At 35.7% G+C, this 22,471-nt stretch overlaps 1 protein-coding gene and 1 long non-coding RNA gene across 4 annotated transcripts in view; both read left to right on the top strand.

Annotated features, from left to right (window-relative positions):
- The window catches only part of LOC121872064 (beta-1,4-galactosyltransferase 7-like), a 39,543-nt gene extending 19,424 nt beyond the window's left edge, over positions 1–20,119 (top strand). For all 3 annotated transcript variants that reach the window (XM_042374742.1, XM_042374741.1, XM_042374743.1), the window contains exons 3-9: positions 1,818–1,953; positions 3,006–3,132; positions 5,279–5,372; positions 5,600–5,823; positions 12,647–12,793; positions 14,929–15,058; positions 18,546–20,119. In XM_042374742.1, the coding sequence (XP_042230676.1) occupies positions 1,839–1,953; positions 3,006–3,132; positions 5,279–5,372; positions 5,600–5,823; positions 12,647–12,793; positions 14,929–15,058; positions 18,546–18,734 (1,026 nt within the window). In that variant the 5' untranslated portion in view covers positions 1,818–1,838 and the 3' untranslated portion in view covers positions 18,735–20,119. The remainder of the gene's footprint in view (positions 1–1,817; positions 1,954–3,005; positions 3,133–5,278; positions 5,373–5,599; positions 5,824–12,646; positions 12,794–14,928; positions 15,059–18,545) is intronic.
- A 97-nt stretch (positions 20,120–20,216) lies between these two features.
- On the top strand, positions 20,217–21,917 carry LOC121872063. Its single transcript, XR_006090016.1, has 2 exons — positions 20,217–21,250; positions 21,325–21,917. It is a non-coding gene; the product is annotated as an uncharacterized LOC121872063 (long non-coding RNA).
- Positions 21,918–22,471: the final 554 nt, after the last annotated feature.

The raw sequence follows: 22,471 nt of genomic DNA, 5'->3' as shown, positions 1-22,471 counted from the left end.
AATTTTTATTTATTTATTATTTTGTGTGTTCCAATAAAATACGTTAAGAATTAAAAACTCGCGAAATTTGAGAAGCCACTTTCCGACATTTAACCCTTCAATATGTCTTCAAAGAGACCATGACGCAGAGAAAGTGGTGCTAGTGCTTCCAGGCATAAGCACAAGTCACTATCTATCCAGGAAAAGGGTGAATTTCCATGGTCCGGCACCGGTCAGGTCCCGAGGTTGCCGGACTAGAGAGGTACAACCTGTACCGGGTAAATAAAATTGTTAATAAAAATACGTACACCAAAATAAAATAATAATAATGATAATAATTATAATAATAATGATAATAATGAAAATAATAATAATAAAAATAATAATAATAAAATTAATAATAATAACAATAATACTGTAATAATAAAATAATAATAATAAAGAAATACAAGAATGAAAAAAAGATCAAAAGTGAGAAACACGACCTAGACCTATGAATTTTTATTATTATTATTATAATTTTTTTTATATTTTTGTCCCCCAGGCCCTGATGTGGGTCAGTGATCTATGTCCGGGTGGGCTAATACACATTAAAAAAAAAATTAACCATTCTGAAAACCGAAAAATTCCAAAATCCAAAATGCCTCTGGCCCCAAGGATTTCGGATAAGGGATTGTCAACCTGTATATGCATACCATACTTACAAAACTATGTCTAAAATCCCACTTTATTATAGCCTAAGTCCTTATACAATGGTCTCTCGGTTAACGAGCACAATCCGTTCCAGCAGGTTGCTCATTAACCGAAACTATTGTTTCAATGGGTTTTTGGGTAATTGGTTCCAGCTCACCGAAAATTACCTAAATTCAACAAAAAAGGTAGAAAAGTACACTTACTTTGAGGTGTGTATGTAGAAGGCTCCTGGATGATGATGATGATGGGAATTAGAATGGGGGTGGAGGAGAAGGGTGAAGAGAAGGCATTTCACCCATAAAATTTTAGTTCTCTTGGTGTAATTCAAGATTATTTTCTTTAAATCAGCACTGCACTGCATTATGTATTGTCAATATGTAAAATAAATTTCAAAATGACCAATAATTTGCTTGCAATCACAGAAAAAAAGCATTTAGTTGAAGAGAGTCTCAAGCAAGAGAGACTGGCGCCTGTTTCGTGTGTTGCCAGGCTGGATGGCGAGCATAAAACTAGTTTCCTTACCTTCAATTATGTTCAATAATTGTTAAAATGACTAAAAAATTAAATATTAAACTTTTAAAATTATTGAATAGTATAAACTTCTTGATATTTACTAAAATGGTAAGGAATATAAGCCCTAGAACCGATTACTGTATTGGCGGACTAATACTACAGCTGGTGGACCGCCAAATGCAAGCGAAAACATATTGAGATCGGCACATAAGAAACTCGTTAATCGAGGGATTGCGCGTTAACCGAAGTTAAGAATCATATGGAAGGTAACTCGTTAACCGAGGCGCTCGTTAACCGAGGGACCACTGTATACATCTAAAATCACTTAATTTAAGACAAAAGAATAAATAGAACGACAGTTATCGGGCGTTTGTAAGTCAGGGACCTCCTGTACTGTTATGTACGGTACTGTAATACTGTATAGGGAGATATAAGATAGAAAATAGTGTAATGTAACTGATTTATTATTACTTGTATCTACTAAATGGTTATGGCAAAAAGTTTGTTGATTGATACAAAAAATTTACAGGACAATAATGTCAAAACAAATCATCTGTGATGTAGACTCTTTGTTGGTGTGTAGAGTTTTCTAGTTTGAGTGATTAAGCATTGATTTTTTGTCTTTTTTTCAGCATTTGTCCTTTGTTTGGGAGATGGGGTCAACCATAGTCACCATGTTGCGGTTGAGGCGACCGACAACTCTACTCTGGGGCTTCGGCCTCTGTCTCTTACTTTTGTTCTATGTAACTGTACCATCAACAAATACAGGTACCAGTACTGTACTCTGGTCTGTGACACTTTTTGTCTTCAATCTTACATGTAGATTCCAGTACTATTTATGTTATATCTCTGACTTTAGAAGCTATTCCACAGTGTTCCCAAAATCAGTGTAACATGAAGGATACTATTAGATCTGGAAAAACAAGTGTAGTAGTCTAGTAAATAAGATTATTTGCAGAGGCTTGTATAAAGGTTTCTCTCTTCCTTGTTAATGTATTCACAGTATTACTCATTGTTTTAACCCAAGAAGTACTGTAGGTTTGTTCCCAGACTGGCCATACTTGATACCTGTAATGTACTGTATATATATTTTTTATACCTCATTAGATATATATTATTCTTAATGTTAAATTCATCTATATGGTATCAATATTTCTTTCATTTTAATCAAAGAAATTTATAGAATTGTAACATAAGATAGTTATATGAGAGTTAGTGACTTACGAGAAAAGGGGGGCTAGGGTTTGAAACTCATACAGCGGGATATAACCATCATTGGTCTTGGCCAGGTGATCCAATAATTCTTCTATTTGTTTATTTCTCTTCTGTTGCTTCTTATTTGAGCCAGAGCATCACTTTGCGTTTCTGGTTAGAAGACGGCATCTTGAGAGACAAAACAGATGCTTTATGATGAAATGCAGGAGAACCATGAGAGCTTATCAATATACTTTACATTCAGTATGAGAACTTCTTTTTGTTTGAAAATATAAACATGCAATGGTTGCCAGACACATTTGATTGTGATGTGCTGTGATGGATTGTGGGAGGTGCTGCATATGCTCATTTGTATACAGTAATTTCTTTGCATATGTTCATTAAGTTAAGTGGGTTGCACACTTCCACAGCCCGTAGTTGGAAATTGAGTCAGCAAAATTATGGTCTAAGTAAATGCCTCAGGAATGTTCAGTTTATCATTACAGTATAAGAATTATGATCATTCAGGGACTGCTGTATACAGTAACATATACAGTACAGTATTTTCTTCACTGTGATGGTAGGTATGTTTGGATGATTAGTTAAATTATTTATTACTGTTACAGACCAGTGTGACTGTCGTGGTCACCAACGTGCCGTCACCTCCAGTGCATTCATTGGTCAGTCACAACAGGAAGACATCAGGTCATATCCCAACGACAAGCACAAAATGGCCATTCTCATCCCATTTAGGTTTGATGTAGTACAGTATTTTACTTCTTGTGAGGCTTGTTGTCACTCTTCCATCCCATTTTTTTAGTTGTTTATGTTTAGGAGTTTACAACTTTAAATGCACTCATGTAGGTGACAGTCAGCAAGATGGGAAAAACAGGTAAAAGAGATTTACTTTTTGTAACTAGGATGTTCGGTGCATATAAATTTTGACTCTGATTGTCAGCGAAATATACTCTTGATAGACAGTGTATCTAATTTGACAGGAGAATTCATGATAACGAGTGTAAGATCAAGAAATAAACTGAAGTCTTGTTGTTAGAAAGGGCAGTGAGGTTAATAGTTAATACCTATATTACTGCTCTGTTCAGCTTTTGTGAGCTATGCCTTGGGTGTACAGGGTATTTCCATTAATCCCTTCACTATGGGATGCCACTTTTCATATTTTATTTGGTCAATACCAGACAAATTTATTTAGCACAAGAGGTTAGACTGTATCAGTGGAAAGTTGATTTTTGATGTAGTTAAACAAACACAGTACATCCAACATGATTTGCTGTTTAGTAAAGATGTCTTGGTATTTATTGTCAGTGATACTTTGATATATTGTACAGGAAAGAATAGGCCTGTTGATTGGATTGCAGTAGAGGTATTGTATTTCAAAAGATTTTATAAATGTTAGGTAAATGCTAAATTATATACAGTACAGGTTCATGTACAGAGGATTTTTATCTTGGAGGTTCATTCTGAATACAGCACAACACAGTAATCTCTTCCATACAGCTGAGCACCTTCACATTTGTAACTTATTGTAAAGCAACAACTTTATGATAAAGAAAAAATCTCTGCGTGAGATATCATCATGGATTATAGGGAGTGGTAAACATCTAACATTAACTGGTGTTGATAAATTGTGTTTAAAGCTTTCATCATAGTATTGTACTGTATTTAGATGAGTACAACACTATACAGTATCCTCTCGATGTAACAGAATCCGATATAATGAACTCTCAATTTAGCGGAAGGAATTTTTTCTTTAACGTTTTTACATTAATACGCTCATACCTACGGAGACACCTCAGGCACATGATATGTACGTAGAAACATTAGAAACATTATTTGTGGCTCACCTTAAACTAGGGGGTTCGGTGATTGTTTTAAATTTTTTCTATGGTAATATCTCCGTTAGCCAGAATCCCTCAAACCCAGAACTCTCTGATTGTCGGAATTGAAATTTTCTCAGAAAATCTTTCTCAAAGCCGTAATTTTTCGGAAAATTATAGCTTTGAGAAAAAATTTCCAAGGGGCACATTTTCCGGAAAATTCTGAAAAATTTTACCGATACACAGAAAATTCCAGGAATGGGAGAGTTTTTTCTGGGTTTGAGAGATGAAAATCAGGTGCATTTTCCAGAAATTCTGAAAATAATTCACAGGGATGGGGGATATTTTTCCGGGTTCGAGAGATGATGTAGTGGGCAATTTCTGGATTATCCGAGAACATTTTTCCGTTTTCCGAAAATTCCGGGGATGGGGGATTTTTTTCCGGCTTTGAGAGAATTGTCTTGTTACCCAGAAATCTCTCATTCCCGGAAGTGCTCTGCACCAATTGTTCCGGCTAACGGAGATATCACTTATATTTCCAAACTTTTTCCAATTGATAGCTGCACTCTTTGACTTTTTCCTCCACACTACTTCCTTTCTGAGACTTCTGAGAGACTTTCGACATGGTGTCTAAGCGCAGTATACTGTAGTTAGTTGACCGAGAGGTAGCAGTGAACAACACATGCAGTGGCCGCAGGACACAGACCGAGCAGATATAAGCAAACACCACGCGCCAAGCGGCGGAACTTAACAGAATCATGCTCAATTTAGTGAATTAGTTCACTAAATTGAGCAAAAATAACAGGAATTCGATTTAGCGGAAATTTCAATTTAACAAAAAGGGGTGGCTCAAATAAGTTAGCTAAATCGAGAAAATACTGTATACCAGTACTGTAACATCTCATTTCATATTTGAAATTTCATAAATTTGGGAAGTGAAAATGTTAAGTTATGGTAATTTGGCCTGTTCTTTGATTTAATTTTTTTTATGAAACATATTGTTCCAAGCCCAAGCAGAAGGGGTTATTACCTGTAACCTTTTGATATAGATATTTTCATTGCAGGGATCGTTTTGAGGAGCTTCTGGAGTTTGCTCCTCATATTCATAACTTCTTAAATACCCAGCACAAAAATCATCATTTATATATCATTAATCAGGTGAGAATTTTGGCTAAATTTCAGTTACAGTAAAGTATATTAAAACAAAAGTGGTTCCTGTTTTGATATTGAGCCAAAAGCATAAAGGTGGTCTTATTTTTCATAAAACATATTGTTGCTATCTCAACAGGTAAGCTAAAGAATTTATAATCTGTTTCAGAGTACAGGTACAGTATTGTACTATACAGGTACAGGAATTGGTTTATTATTTGTTAAATTCTTTCCAGGTGGATGGTCTTCGTTTTAACCGAGCGTCTCTACTTAATGTAGGTTTTTTAGAGTCGGGCATTGACTGTGATTATGTTGCAATGCACGATGTTGACCTGTTACCCATGAACGCAGCACTAACTTATCAATATCCTCATGATGGTCCTTACCACGTGGCTGCCCCTCACCTGCACCCAAGATATCATTACCCAACATTCATTGGTGGCATACTGCTTGTGAAAAGGTAAGACTTAATGATGAATACATTATATACAATTATTTGTAATGATTTAAGCAGTGATTTAAACTAGCTGTACCAACCCTAACTCAATTTAATTCAGGTCAACCCAAGTGTGAATATAATAGTTTTCAAGAAAATTTAAAGAAGAACTCGTAGATAATTTTTTCTTTTATTATTATTTTTTCGACCCCAGGCCCCGTTGTAGGTCGATGACCTGTGCTCGGGTTGGCTATTCCCAGTAAAAAAAAAAGTGTCGGGCACATGAATGTACTGTACAGCTGCTTCAGTGCTTGCCTTTCATGTTACTGAATTACTTAAATTGATCAAATGTCAAAGATTCAATTTGATCTGTGACCACTTACAAGTTCATTGCAATGAGTTAAGCCTTAACTGATTTTTACTAGTGTTCAATTACTTCCATGACTGGGTTGGGTTGTGTTGTATGGTAGTGTCCATTATATATTGTTCCATTCTGTTAAGTTCCTCATACCATACCTGCTATTAATGAAATGGAAAGTTTAGAGTGAGTGGCATCAGAAATATCAAAGGGTTTTAGCAGGTTGTTCAGCTTATTTGGTGAGGATGGAGTGTAAGTGATGTTACTGAGGCAGAGTCGCTAATTGTGGATGGTGTGGGTGAGGGGTTATCATAGAGGTACTTACTCATTGTTTAGAGTTGTTTTTGAACATTTCATGTAGTGTTAACTGTTTCATATGTCTGGGTGTATCTTTTCTCTGTATCTTGGTTGAGATAAAAGCTCAAGATTTGTTGGAGTCTGATGAAGTTTCTCTACTCAAGGGCTCATATGTACAGTCCTGGACTGAATTTTGTGATACAGTCAAGGTGTATTGTAGGGTGTAAAGTCCGCCCCCACCCTTACTGGACTGTGGGTCGCTGTCCAGCCATTTCTCAACAAGGACTGGGAAAGGATGTCATTGTTTTGTTTAATATATTCATGAAACAATTTACCCAATCAAGTTTTACATTATTTAACATAATAGGTTACATCTGTATTAGATAACTATTACATAATCTTAACAATACAGAAGACAGTGATCAGTGTGCCTTGGTGGGTGGGGTTTGCAGCGATAGTATCAGAATCCTCCCAAGCTGTATTTTCGCTCTGTATACTTGGCTTATAACCTCCTCCACACACATTCACTTCTCACACCCATCCTCTTCATCTTCTTGTTTTATATTATATTTTATTTATTTCTAAGCCACATTAGAGTATTGTAATGATTTTTGACAACTTTTATAGTTTCATTACGAGTAACACACTAAACGTGGCAGCCTGGCTGGTGAGTTGGCCACACAGTTATAGCCCACCACCTACACACATGTTCACTTCCCACACATACCGTATTTTTCGGCTTAAAAGACGCACTTTTTGTGACAAAAATGTACCCCGAAAATTACCGTGCGTCTTCCAGGACACTAGTTGATGAGTTGTAGCAGAGGTTTTTGAAATCAGCCCCTTACAAAGACTGTTACCTCATTACAGTACTTACAATTACAAGGATTCTCTATACAGTACAGGTTGTACCTCTCTAGTCCGGCATTCTGTGGTCCGGAAACTCCCGTGGTCCGGAACGATTTTAGTTTGTCCAATAGGTAGATAGGCAGTTTTTTTTTTTTTCTTATCTGAATTATTATTATTATTACAGGAGTATTAAATTTTTGCCCCTCAGGCCCCAATGTGGGTCAGTGACCTATGCCCGGGTGGGCTAATCCCCTTAAAAAAAAAGCCGCGGGAAATTAAGGTTTGTTTACATCCGGCAGTTCGGCTGCTCTCTCTCTCTCTGCTTGTCTATACAGAGTACAACATTTAACCCTTCAATATATATGAGCAGTAAATAAGTGTTGCTTTCATATTCTTATGTAGAGTAATGACGATATATTTTCACATGTGCGCACTTACATACGAGCAGTCTCACTTATTTTTTTTACCATTAATGGTTAGCTACTTATATTGTTCCATTTATTAACATTAAATAACATTACAGGTACTTCAAGCAACCATATTCATTTTTTTACATTAATTTTACTACAGCTAAACTCAGGGTCTTATTTTCTTCAGTTTTATATGTAGAACCAATCAGTCACTGGTTTCGTAAGCTTTAACATAAACAATGCCGGCAGCCGTCTCGTCTCCTCTAATATTCCACGTATTATTAATAAATTGTATTGTTAATTTTGCACACACATACATTAATTCAATAAAAACAAATTCAGAAACATTAATTAAAATATATATGAACAGTAAATAAGTGTTGCTTTCATATTCTTATGTAAAGTAATGACGATATGTTTTCACGTGTGCGCATGCGCACTTACATATGCGATCTCTCTTTTTTCTTTACCATTATCGTTAGCTACTTCTATTGTTCCATTTATTAACATTAAATAACATTACTTAAAACAACCATATTAATTTTACTACAGCTACAACCAAGGTCTTATTTTCTTCAGTTTTATATGTAGAACCAGTCAGTCACTGGTTTTGTAATCAACGAAAACAATGCTGTGTCATTTCCTCGTGTGTTTTAATATTCTACGTATTATTAATTAATTGTATTGCTCATTTTGCACACATAAACATTAATTCAATAAAAAAGACATTCAATAATAAACAATAATGAATATTTTGTGCATAAGAGAAATGACGCTGTTTACACGATTATGCACGTCGTCTGCACGTTGGCGGGCCGTTCAAACCCGTCGAAATTCAAGTTTCCGCCGTCAAAATTTTTATTTATTTATTTTTTTGTGTGTTCCAATAAAATACGTTAAGAATTAAAAGCTCGCAACATTTGAGAAGCTACTATACGACATTTAACCCTTCAATATGTCTTCAAAGAGACCATGACGAAGAGAAAGTGGTGCTAGTGCTTCCAAGCATAAGCACAAGTCACTATCTATCCAGGAAAAGGGTAAATTTCCATGGTCCGGCACCGGTCAGGTCCCGAGGTTGCCGGACTAGAGAGGTACAACCTGTACTATAAAACTATTGATTTAACTAATATTGTTGATATATTGCACAAAAATAAATAAATAAACCCTTGCTGCTGAGTGGTTTGTTTACTAATGGCAGTGGTGCGGCAGCACCATCTATTGAGGAATTGCTAAAGGTTGTCTGCTGGTCTCAAATGCAGGAATGTTTGTTTCTTTATATGTAGGCTCTCATATTTGGACACCTATTTACAGTAGGCTCTCATATTTGGATACCCATTTAGACTGTAAAAACCCCACAAAATTAAAATCTTCCAAATTTAAATACAACTTCATCATCCAAGTAAAAACACACACACACAACATCATTGGCTGTCCTTGTGTTTTCAACTTTACTCCACTGGTGGGTAGATTTTTTTTTTAATTCAGAAACATTAATTAAAATATATATGAACAGTAAATAAGTGTTGCTTTCATATTCTTATGTAGAGTAATGATGATATGTTTACACATGTGCTCACTTACATACGTGATCTCACTTTTTTTTTACCCTTAATTGTTAGCTTCTTCCATTGTTCCATTTATTAACATTAAATAACATTACTTAAAACAACCATATTAATTTTTCTACATTAATTTTAATACAGCTACAATGGAGGACTTATTTTCTTCAGTTTTATAATTATGTAGAACTAATCAGTCACTGGTTTTGCAAGAAATGAATTGTTTGTTTACTTTTATTTTGTTTTTAAAAAAAGATTTTTTGTTTTATTTGGACGTTGATATACATGTTTACATTTCCTTACCTTCTACTGTTGGAAAATATTTCCCGTCGTTGTCATACCGACAAAAACAAGAGAAAGAATGTAAACACTACAGCCCCTAAGATGTGGAGGTGACCAGGTGTATAAACTGAGTGCTGTATTAAAGATTTCACCTTATACAGATTTTTTTTTTTTAAATTGATGAAAATGACGACTGATAAGCAGTTCTAAGTGATGATATTCAAAGAGGTGTGTGTACTTGTGCCAGAAGGGCTGTATATCAAGCAACGGTTTCACTGGTGTAGGTAGTAGGCAGCTAATGTATCAAACAAGGAGGTACTACCATCTGGGAAGATATTGGAAGCATAATGTATTGTCTAATGGTAGACCCTGCTGCTATGTGACCAAGTCCCTGATTGATGATCTGACTTTCTGCAGGGTCTTAATTGTTTCTCACTCTTGATATTTTTTTTTCATTTTTGTATTTCTTTATTACTGTATTATTATTATTATTATTACGGTATTATTATTATTATTATTATTATTATTATTATTATTATTATTATTATTATTATTATTATTATTATATTTTCGCCCCATAGTCGCCAATGTGGGTCAGTGACCTGTGCCCAGGTAGGCTAAAACCCGTAATTTTTTTTTTTTTTTAGATTTTCATTTCCAAAATCATGGTGCGTCTTCCACGATGCTGCGTCTTCCAAGCCGAAAAATACGGTACACACCTGTGCTCTTCATTTTCATTATTTTATAGTTTTATATATTTTTTTCTAAGCTACATGATTGATATAGAGTGGAATAAGTGTTAAAAAAAAAATTTGCCCGCGTGTGGGGGGTTCAACAGGTCCTATGTTGCCCCGGCTTTAAGGGTTAAGAATCATAGTTAACTTGAATATGACAATGTTCTTTTGGCACTTAGTTTGCAAAGTAATTTAGCACCCCTGAGCCCATGATTCACCAATTTTGCACCACTAAACTATGTGAATCTTTATTCTCTTATTTTAAAGAAATGTTAAAAACAGTATATTTTTTTTAGTCGCTGCAGTCAAGAAGCAACAATTAAAATTATGTACAGTGGTCCCTCGGTTAACAAACGGTTCAATTAACGAAATTTCGGTTAACGAATTAGCTCCCATAAGGATCTTCAATTCGGTTAACAAACAAAACTTCGATTAACAAAATCCTTACAACAAACACGTTTTGTTGTGAGCATCAGCTGATCAGCTGATGGGCTAGTCTGCCAATTCAGTAATCTGTTCTATGTTTACATTCGTTTCCAGTGGAGTAAATATCAAGAAAGTTGTGCTCTTTCATATTTTTGCATTTTTTATATTAAAATTATTAGTTATTTTAAAATTTAGTTAACATATTGATACCCGGTAATACTGTATATGCAGTGCAGGGAACTAGTTTTTTGTGCGCCCATCAGCCGCCTGACTCACCCACCAGGCGTCAGTTTGGCTGTGTTTACAGTGGAGTGAACATCGATTTTGTTGGTGTCTTGAATACTTTTTGCATTTTTAAAATTATTGGTCTTTCTGAAATTTAGTTAACATATTGATAATATATAGTGCAGTGCAGTGTTGATTTAAATAGAATAATCTTGAATTACACCTAGTGAACTTAAAATTTTATTGGTGAAATTACTGCATCAAGCATGGGTCCCCTGAAAGGTGATTTCTCCTCCATCCCCACTTCCTTCTCTTCTCCCTTCTCCTCCACCCCACTTCTAATTCCCATCATCATCATCAACCAGGAACCTTCTACATACACAACTCAAAATAAGTGTACTTTACTGCATTTTTTTTTTACTTTGTATGCACTTTTATGTGAGCTGGAACCATATACCCAATATCCCATTGAAACAATGGATTCGGTTAACGAAAGACTCTGTGGAACGAATTGTGTTCGTTAACTGAGGGACCACTGTACTTATTAAGCTACATTAAACTATTACTACAGTACAACAGATCTACTTGTCTAGATATTAAGTAAACTCTCTGCTTTGATATGATCAGATAGAACTCTAGTTTAGTCTCGTCTCAAACCGTCCAGCGAATAGATTTTGTCTTCTTTTGTAATGCAGAATACCGAGTGTCTTATTTCATTTGATTGTCAACTATGTTCATGTATATTTTATTTATTTTGTACTTTTGTAGAATTGTATTGATTAAAATTAAAATACTGTAATTGTAATTGGGTATAATTTTGTCATACCTCAGACTTTTTTTAGCAATCTGGAAAGATTCAGACATGAATCTCGTAAACTTTGTTTTTTACGAGTGGCATCACTGACAACGACCCGCTGTCCAGTAAGGGTGGGGGCTGACTTTGCACTATCCATCTTGACTGTATCAAGAACTTGCATCCGGGCCTGTACTGTTCGTCAAGCTTATTTCATGAATTGCTAATTTTCTTTGATATATTCACCATCAGTGTCACTGTCACACTCTTCCTCTTGGTCTTGCTGGACCATGACCACACTGTATTTACAATTTTGTCATGTCATCCAAGCAGTATTTGGAGTTTCTTTATTACAATTTGTCCACTCTTCTGTACCTATACCACCCAGTGTAACAGGAGTGGAGTATGATACAGTACAGTATAGTACAGTACAATGTATTCATAAATTAATAAATAGATACCTGTAAACAGATAAATAGACAGATTGCACTTCTTAATGTAATTTAAGAGAAGACAGTGTTTTATGTAGATGCAGGAAGTATAAAAGTTTAAGAAAGTGTGGTGGATACAGTGCTCATCTCCTGTTTTAGGGGTTACTGGTTTGTGTTAGGGGCACCCCAGCTGTCCCAGCTGTGAATTGGTACTGTTATTGCCCACCTTTATACCAGGGCTCTTCAGTGAGTGTGCTGTCAACACTACTGTTTAGCTGGCAGTTTCGCTAATGGGAGCCACTTAAATTTTTTATTTTATAAACATATATATGTTTAATAAAGTTCCAATAATTTTTTCTTTTTGATTGCAGTACAGTACCAGGTATGCATAATTTTGTATTGGAATATAATTGATAATACTGCGATTAAATTTCTTTATTTTTATGTACAGTAGATCTGTTTACTCCTCCTTCACAACAGAGAACACTTTCGTAAAGTAGATGGACTGAGCAACAAGTACTGGGGTTGGGGACTCGAGGATGATGAGTTCTTTGCTCGGCTAAAAGAAGCGAAACTTGAAGTGTTTCGCCCAGGAAATCTCACCTCTGGAACCAAAGATACATTTAAGTAAGAACTTTCAAATTAAGTTGTTTTACAGGTTTATACAGTACGGTATTGTTTTTGTGTGTGTATTGTATGAAGAATTTTAGCTTCAACTAAGCAATCATTGTTTATACAGTAATACAGTAGGTAATTTCTTTATGTGAATTCTCAATATGCCATTTTGCTACCATTCAAGAACCTCTTTACAACTAGGAGCTTGATATATACAGTGTATATATATATATATATATATATATATATATGACCCTCGTTTAACGAACACCTCGGTTAACGTAATTTCGATTAACGAACTGCCTTCCATAAGGATCTTCAATTCGGTTAACGAAAAAAAATTCGCTTAACGAACTTCTTACGAACCGACCTCAACATGTTTTCGCTTGCACTGACCGGGCAACCAGCTTTAGTATCAGTCCGCCAATACATTAATCGGTTCTAGGGCTTAAATTCCTTACTATTTTTGTAAATATCAAGAAGTTTATACTATTCAATAATTTTAAAAGTTTAATATTCAATTTTTTAGTCATTTTAACAATTATTGAACGAAATTGAAGGTAAAGTGACTAGTTTAATGCGCGGCATCCAGCCTCTTAACACAGCAAACAGGCGTCAGTCTCTCTCTGTTTTCACTGGAGGTAACATCTTGCTTGAGACTCTCTTCAACTAAATGCTTTTTTTCTGTGTTTCCAAGCAAATTATTGGTCATTTTGAAATATATTTTATATATTGACAATATATAATGCAGTGCAGCATTGATTTAAAGAAAATAATCTTGAATTAAACCAGAGAGCTAAAATTTTATGGGTGAAATGGCACCATGGGGTGACTTCTCTTCCACCCCAATGCCTTCTCTTCTTCCTTCTCCTCCACCCCCATTCTAAATCCCATCATCATCATCATCATCCAGGAGCCTTCTATATACACACCTCAAAGTAAGTGAACTTTTCTACCATTTTTGTTGAATTTAGGAAATTTTCGGTGAGCTGGAACCAATTACCCAAAAACCCATTGAAACAACGGTTTCGGTTAACGAACGTGTTAACGAACGACCTTCTGGAACGGATTGAGTTCGTTAACCGAGGGGCCACTGTATATATATATATATATATATATATATATATATATATATATATATATATATATATATATATATATATATATATATATATATATATATATATATATATATATATATATATATATATATATATATATATATATATATATATATATATATATATATATATATATATATATATATATATATATATATATATAAGAAAAATTCACTATTTTATGGCCTGGCTTCTCTGACCTTGAGAAAGTAGACATTTGGAATTCTTTATTGCTCATAATTCCAATGAATTAATTGTTGAAGTCCTAAAGATAAATCCAAGTGATGAAGAAAAAAAAGAGGAAAACCAGGGGGTGGTCCTGCATATACAGTATAAGGATTTAACAGTGAAGAAACTGGATAGTTTTTTCATGCATTGATCAACTCACTCAAATTGCACTTGAGTTGGATCCTAGCCTGGAGTGGGGTATGCAGTTTAAAGCTACTGGACAGCTGGTCTTGCCCCTAAAAGGAAATTTATGATCAAATGCAGCCACTGACTAATCAGCCAAGCATTATACATTTTATAAGCCTTCAACTCCAAGCCCCTCACTGCATGTGTTGACTCATTAACTTCTGCCATGACACCTGCTGCCTCTCCTGGCCCATTAACCTTCACCTTGACATAGCTCATTCAGCAGTTTCTTGTCATCACATCTTGAAGTCACTGTACTGATATCCAGTAAGGATTCCTCAATTTTCCCCATATGCACAAAACTGGAACCCAAGGAGCATGAAGCATCTGTTGATGTTGGCCTCTGTTCCTACAGCTAACATCAATTGATGTTGGCTGCTGTGTAAGAGTTCAGTAGATATGGAGTTGGGGGACAAAAATGAATCCCTGTTACCCTTTATTTATATTTTACCTATTATGCCCTATGTGTGAGTATATTGAGGAAAGTAAACTACTCATAGAGTGAAAACCTATTGTATTGAAATAAACTATACTAAAAAATTATATGATGGTTGTATTGATTAAACAAGTAAAGAGTATTAGATATTGTACTAATCTTGCTTTATTTTACAGACATATTCATGACAGACGAGTGAGAAGACGTGACATGATCAAATGTTACAACCAGCAGGAGATTACAAGACATCGTGATCGACAGACTGGGCTCTCTACCATTCGTTATCGGCTTCAAAGCAAGAAAGAGGCGAGATAATTTTAATTGTTCTTCTCATGGATATTATAAACTATTAGTAATGCGTGAATTACTTATTAAACAATACAAATAAAATTACTAAGATATTTAAGAGAATGGATATCAGTCTATTTGCAATACTAAAGTAGGTATCTTTGACTTTATTAGGCATCTCATATTCATTATTCATCAGATACAGTAATCTCTATGTTAGCCGGAATAATAATTAATTGGTGCAGAGCAGTTTCGGGTTTGAGAGATTTCTGGGTATTGAGACAAATTTACTCATCCCCAGAATTTATCTGGGCGCTGGTGAATGTTTCCACATCGGACTTAAGTCAGACAGATTCAGAGCTGTAGTTATTGATGCAAACACTACTGTACAGTATATGTGAGATGTTCTGTACAATAATCTAAGCAATTATACAGTATCGTGAAAACATGTTATTTATAGCAACGTATTCCCTAACCCCTCCTCCGTCCCCTGGATAAGACGCAAGTCAATTGGGAACCTTTACATGTGGGTGAGAGTCTTCTGAAAAGACTGTTGTATGTCGAACATTCCTCCCCGAGCACGCTTAGACACGCCTACACCGGCAGCCAGCCATCAAACCAGGACGATCATGCTCATTTTCTCTTCATGACGTGACACATGATGTACTTTTTGAAATCATTGTTGGCCAGTGGGAACTTTAATTGTCATAGTATTTCAACCAATTGCAAACCAGTATTTTTATTTGTATCTGCAGCCACCCGCCACCCACAGAGCGAGATTGTTGTGAGCACTTTGATTGTTATCTTAAGTGATACACACCTTGTTTATTGCCACTATTTTGCCAAAATGGGTGATTATAGTGTAGTGTAGTGTTTTGCGTGTGTGTGTCTACACACGTACAAATAAATAATAATGGGAAAATCCCCTCACAAATAATCAGAAACAAAACAAAATGTATTAAATATGTGAGTCTACCCTCAAGTCAATTCCTTGCTTTGTTATTAAAGTTATAAGAAAGCACGGAGTTGACTTGATGGTAGACTCTTACATTTTTAATACATTTTGTTGTTTGTTTCTGATTATTTGGGAAAGGATTTTCCCATTACTATTTATCTGTATGTGTTTTGTGCATTTGTGTCTACACACGCACACACATATGCAATACATGTAAAAGAAATTAGTCTCTAGAATGAATGGCTCTCTGTCCCAGCTGCAAAAATGCCAGCAACTTTAAAACTACCCTTAGACATTCTTGGGTACATCCAGGGTATCATCCGCGAAATGTCAGGGCATGCCGAATACGTTTTATAGTCGATATTGCTATTTTTAAAATCATACCCTTATAATGATTTTTGGTAAAATAATTTTTTTTTTTATGTTACAGTGCATAGACCTACATGTCATTAGCCATATTATACAAGATAAATCAGTCCGGTATCATTATTGGTTAAAATATTATCGCAATTTAAAATTCAAAATTCTTTAACTACATTTTCCTCCATTTTCTGTTTCCAATGCATAGCAGGCTATGGTCCAGAGTACCTCATTTATAGCATATTTTAAATAAATACAATATACTACAGTACTGTATACAACTATACTGTACTGTACTCACCAGCAAATACTGTCATCTGAAGCTTGTGATGCAGGCAGGCCAAATGGTGATATGATGATACAGCATGGCCTGCCTTTGTCCTGTAGCAGGTGTTGCTAACTGTCACGCTCCTCTCCCACCTTGAAGGAGGGATTGTATTTGCACTATATACTACATAAACCTTCTACACATTAGCATACACTGTTCACTCTACTATGTACAGTATTGTACTGTACATATGGTACTTTCACGCTTATTGAATGTACAGTATTACAGTACAGTATACATAACTCTAATCACTTTTTACATCTTAACACTGCTTTAATGGTGTTCTTGGCTGATTATATCCTGGTAGAGTACTGCACAACACATCATACGCAAAAATAGCAGTGAGTGAGTGAACAAGGTTGTACAATGGCAACAGACAATGAAGTAAGAGTGTCATGATGCTCGAGTTTGAGGAGATAGGCTGTGAGATACATCAGCCAATCATCGGTGTCCCATGCAGTCAATTGACAGTAGTAGCCATTGTAGCTCAGGAGCACCTTGTGCCTACCCACCCATGCACTTGGCACAAGTCAATGCATGATGCAATCTCTCAGAAATTCATTTGAATGCCTGGAACAGACATATTCCCTTAATTTCTTAAATGCTAAAAAAAAATGGGGGGGGGGATAATGGAAACTTTGATTCCTGCTAACTGAGAGATTACTATCTGTGATTTTAATCATGATCAGACGAGCTCATATGAAAGAAGAACAGAATTTGAAGGCTATTGCTTGTACAGTCCCCCAAAAAAGTATCATTAGATTTTCAGTCGCTACAATTTGAAACGCTAGACGAAATGCTTTGATACGATTCCCGGCGCATCATGATAAGTTGGTACATCCGCTTGCCATATCAGCAACAGCTAGAGATGGGGATAGGATTGGGGGAGGGAGTTGTCCTTGTGGGGCATACAGTACTAGATACTTCTATATAACAAGAAATTCATTAAGCTATATTAATGTATGTGTAGTGCTGAGTAGAAGCAAGGCATATGTAAACAAGCCAGTGACTGATGATTACAATAACACTGAAATATACATTTACTGGAAATGTTTCGGAACATCATAACCGAGACGTCAAAACGGACATTTCACCGTTCCGTCATTGTAGTAATGGAGTTTCATTTATACCAAGTTCCACAATATACCTACTTGTGTCAATCACGATAGGTCTGATTTATAAAGAGTGTCTAAGCAAATAGTACTTGATATTAGAGTGAGCAGCTACAAAAATATACAACATACGTAATGGTCTACATGGGCTCTGCCATATTACTGATATGTAAATTGTACTGGTTTAACACCGAAATAAGGTTTCAAATCAAGGAACTTACAGGAACAGAACTATAGTAAGACATTTGTAGTTGTAAGTTTCAGTGTAGCAGCAGCAGTTTCATTGCGCCTAAGCCATCGTGATACTGTGGGTTCGCTCACCCCAGTTCACCGCACTATCCCATCATTATGTAAACCCTCGTTGTGAAGGGCAATAATAACACCTTTCACATCTTGCTACATCTCCCCGATAATTCCTCACTCCATTTGATGTAAGATCCTGTTGATGACTGGCATGATTTTTGGTGTCCATTTACGACATCCACTCCAATTCATGTAATATATCTGAAACCTTGGAGGATTAACATCATTCGAAAACGTCTATAGTCATTCATGCTCAAAGGTCAAGTTTGTAGAACTACCAACTGTTCAGAAACAGGTCGAGTAACATTGCTTGGAAAGCCTCAAATCACATCGATCCCATGGCTAACGATAGTTTTTTTGGAGACCGTACATAAACTTTCAAAGCTCTTCACCATTACTGTACTTACAAAAAATGTATCTCTTTAGTAATTTTTTTTTGTATTTCAGATGACAATTCAAGGTGCTCCTATGACAATCTTGAATGTAGAGTTAGAGTGTGATAGATATGTAACACCTTGGTGTGATTGTACAGAAAATATTGGCAACACACCAAAGTCCCAACAGTCTTCACCAAAATCTGACGATGTTATTGTACCAAGGCTCAATCGTAAAAAACATTTAAGCCATGATGGTTAGAATTGTTTATGACTTGTTTTTTGAATAAGTGATGTGTGTGTGTGCACACTACAGTACAGGTTGGGTATCCCTTATCCTAAATTCCCAAGTCCGAAATGCTCTGAAACCCGAAAGTTTGTTTCATTATATTTATGGTAGATAATACAGTGAATATGGCATATATAATAACATTTACTAGGGTAAGTGTGTATGTGTACTGAATAAAGGCAAGACACAGGCTGCTTGGCGCCTCAGAATCAGGTGTCATGGCGATGCCAAACAGACGGTAGTGATTGCTTACTTTTCTGGGTCTTTAGTGTACATCTTATCATATATTTTATACCCAACATTATTAAATTATATTTCATAAAACTACCTGTAGAATATATGCATCCATATATCCTGTAAATGAAATATAAATGAATTTTGTGCATAGACTTTGGCCCCATCCCTGCTGGGTGAGCTATTGCATTATATAGGGTCTGTATACAAGATATTAGGTATTCCAAAATCCGAAATATCCCAAATCCGAGACCCTTAAGGCCCCAAGCATTTCGGATAAGGGATACCCAACCTCTATTCTATTATTGAATTTATTCTTGCCAAATGTACAGAATGGTCTTGCTGAACGAGTGATATTCATTCCTGAAAGAGTGCTTGTTAGGTGAATTCTCATTCAATGGGACCCATTTTTCCATAGGATCCCATGTTAAAAGCAGAGATGTGTTCCAACCCAAAGATTTTCAACCCAACACTCCATAGTATATACTTGTATGTGCACCAGCTTATAGTATTTTGACCCTGCAATTGGTAACTGGTGTGGTGCATAAACATTGCAACAACAAATGACAAATACCATCTGTGGTGCTGTGAGCTTCTAGAAGTAGCAGCTGCAGTGACAAGAACCTATCACAAAATATATACTTGCTAAATAGATTCATGCAAAATTTATTAGTGAGAAAGCCGCATCAACGAATAATGTCTCACAAGGGAGCATATGTCTAGCTCACAGTTCATTATGGTTGTGACATTGGTCAGCAGGATGTTTAAACAGAGACAGCAGTTTATCACGCATTTTAATGTGAAGACTAATAGCTGTTTGAAGTTAGTTAAATTACTGTATATTAATTTTTTTTTCCCAAATACTCTCCAAGTGCTGTACAGTAATTACAATCTTCCTATAAGCAGATACCAATACCTGTATAAACACTTTGGTAACCCACCAGATAGCTAAAGTTTCTATAGAAAACAAAATGTGATAATATATTCTATCTTCTATTCTATACTGTATTCATATACAGTCAGTCCTCGACTTACGATGGTGTTAGGGACCGACGACCAGGTCGTAAGTCGAATTGGTCGCAAGTCGAAAATGCGAAAATAATACATAGAAAATCTAAAATGGGTGTCTCTTTTTTTTCTCAGCACCACGAGAACTCTCACTTTTACACTTGCCAGCCATTTTAAAGGGAATTACAAACGAAAATTTTGTCAGTACACAGCGCGATCACTAACGTCGGGACTCGAAAATACGTAATTTGAAAAATATTTAATACAACTGCGGCGGTCATATGTCCGGGTGGTCGTAAGTCGAGTAGGTCATAAGTCGAGGAGTACCTGTTTACAGTACTAATTAACTTGGAGCTGAAGTGTTGAAAATTGAAGTGGGGGATTGAGTTACCTGGCAAGCATATGCAGCCACCAGCATCTCAAGAGGAAAAATGATCTTTGATAACAAGCACTTTGTTTTCATTTTGCTCTATTGTACTGTGACAATAACTACTGTGTTTGTTTTTAGACATATTAAGGACTGTAAACCTGGTTAGAATCTACAATGCTTTCTGAATGACCAAAGAGTGATATGGACAGCACAAGTACATAGGTGATACTGGCCTGTGCTGTGCCCTGAAAACAAATGCCACCCTGTTCTCTAGGCTCACTGTCTAACAAGGCTGGGCTCATTAAACAAAATTCTTGATCATTGGCTACTCGTTCAGTGGGACTTTACTGTACTTTGGGCAATTTAATTTTGTTATGTTCATTCAAATGTTGACAATGCTTCCTAGTACAGGGTCTACTGTAGGCATCAGTTCTTGTTATAGATGGAGGGACAGACACATAACCCACTCAAGCATATGTAACCTAGAATGATTGTTGAACAGTCCATCAGTATTATGGTATGTTTTGATGAATGTACTGCATAGTATTTCAGATTTTCCAGAAACACAACTTAAGATGTGTGTAAATAGGTATATGATGGTGCAGTAATCGTTTCTTTGATGTTGGAAAACACTTGCTGTGTATTACCAGGTAAGTATATTCAACTTGCTGCTGTAGTGGCTACCTCACATATATGCAAAAATGATAGACCTCGGGTATCTGGCAACAAATGCTGGTTGCTCCTAAAGATCTTTGTGGAACTTATGTTGGAGAATAAATTGTGTTGGGTATATGTTGGGCATGTAATGAGTAGGTGAGTTGTAGTGATATCCTGTACCCTCTCTATTATAAGTTGAGGTGGATGCTACATATAACATGTCTCCTTTATTAATGCTCATATTGTACATGTTACTTGTTAGGATGTACAGCACTTACTATAAGCATGCAACAGCTCTCATCTAATACAAAAGGAACAATTACGAGCACCACACATGTATCTCTTCTGTCCCCCATCAGCTGTTGCCTGTGGTGTATCTTTCTCAGAGTTCAAGGTTGTTTACGCACACATTCAGTCAACTTGACAGTAAGCTCTCAGATAGATAATATTAATAGTTTTATGTAAATTTGTACAATTGGAAGGAGTATATTGAAACACGTGAAAAGAGTTATAATTAATTTTGGTAAGTGTAAGGTGTAATGTATGAAAGGAAGTTGTGATTGTCTTCTTGCATATCTGAAGTGAGTTGTAAAAGATTGTTTTAAAATGAAAAGATAATAAAGAACCTTAAACAATACATGTGATGCAGGCTGTGTATGAGACACATGTAGATGGGGGTGGCAAATATTTCATTGATACATTCCTCCAGCATTGCTTCTGTTAGTGTTGGCTGCAGTGTTGTGTTTTTAAGTTAAGATACAGAAGTTGTATACTTTCTCTACATAGATCAGAATTGAAAGTAGTATAGTCGCTAGGCATTTCATTACTTGACCGTAGAAAATTTATGTATCCTTTCATGTTGTTACAATAAATATTTGTTCTTCTTATTCAGTATTTAAGTCATTCAGTCATTTGTTGCAGAACACTAGTACAGTTACCGATAAATTTAGGGGCTAGAGACTTTCACCATACTAACATCATCACACCATCCATCCATCATAAACAAGACATTGGTCATACCTGTGAAACATTAGCTTAAGGCTCAAATTAATAGTTATGCTCTTAGGGTTTCTTCTTTATTGTGTCTTGGAAGTTGTAATGTAGAGTATTTAAATTTTATAAGAATTACTTGAAGGTTAAAACTATTTTTTTATACTGTATTGAGGATATGAGGAAACATGTGTGGAGTGTTCTTACTTGTTGGTTCAGCACTTTCCTATTGTTTTCTACACTTTTATTGCACCATATCCCTACCATATTATCCTTTGTTGGTGTTGTTGTTTCCTCTGATACAGCCCTCAAAATTTGAAAGAGAAGTAAAGTAATGAATATATGGATACATGTGAAGTAACTGCATCAATGACATTCACACATTAATAGTGTATGGTTTACCAGACCTGTGATCCATCTTTATTTATTAGTTGGGGGGATGGAGCTTTCC

The sequence above is a fragment of the Homarus americanus genome, unplaced genomic scaffold (assembly GCF_018991925.1).
Source record: "Homarus americanus isolate GMGI-L3 unplaced genomic scaffold, GMGI_Hamer_2.0 scaffold51476, whole genome shotgun sequence".
NCBI classification, from domain to species: Eukaryota; Metazoa; Arthropoda; class Malacostraca; order Decapoda; family Nephropidae; genus Homarus; species Homarus americanus.
This window is presented reverse-complemented; position numbering and strand designations above follow the sequence as displayed.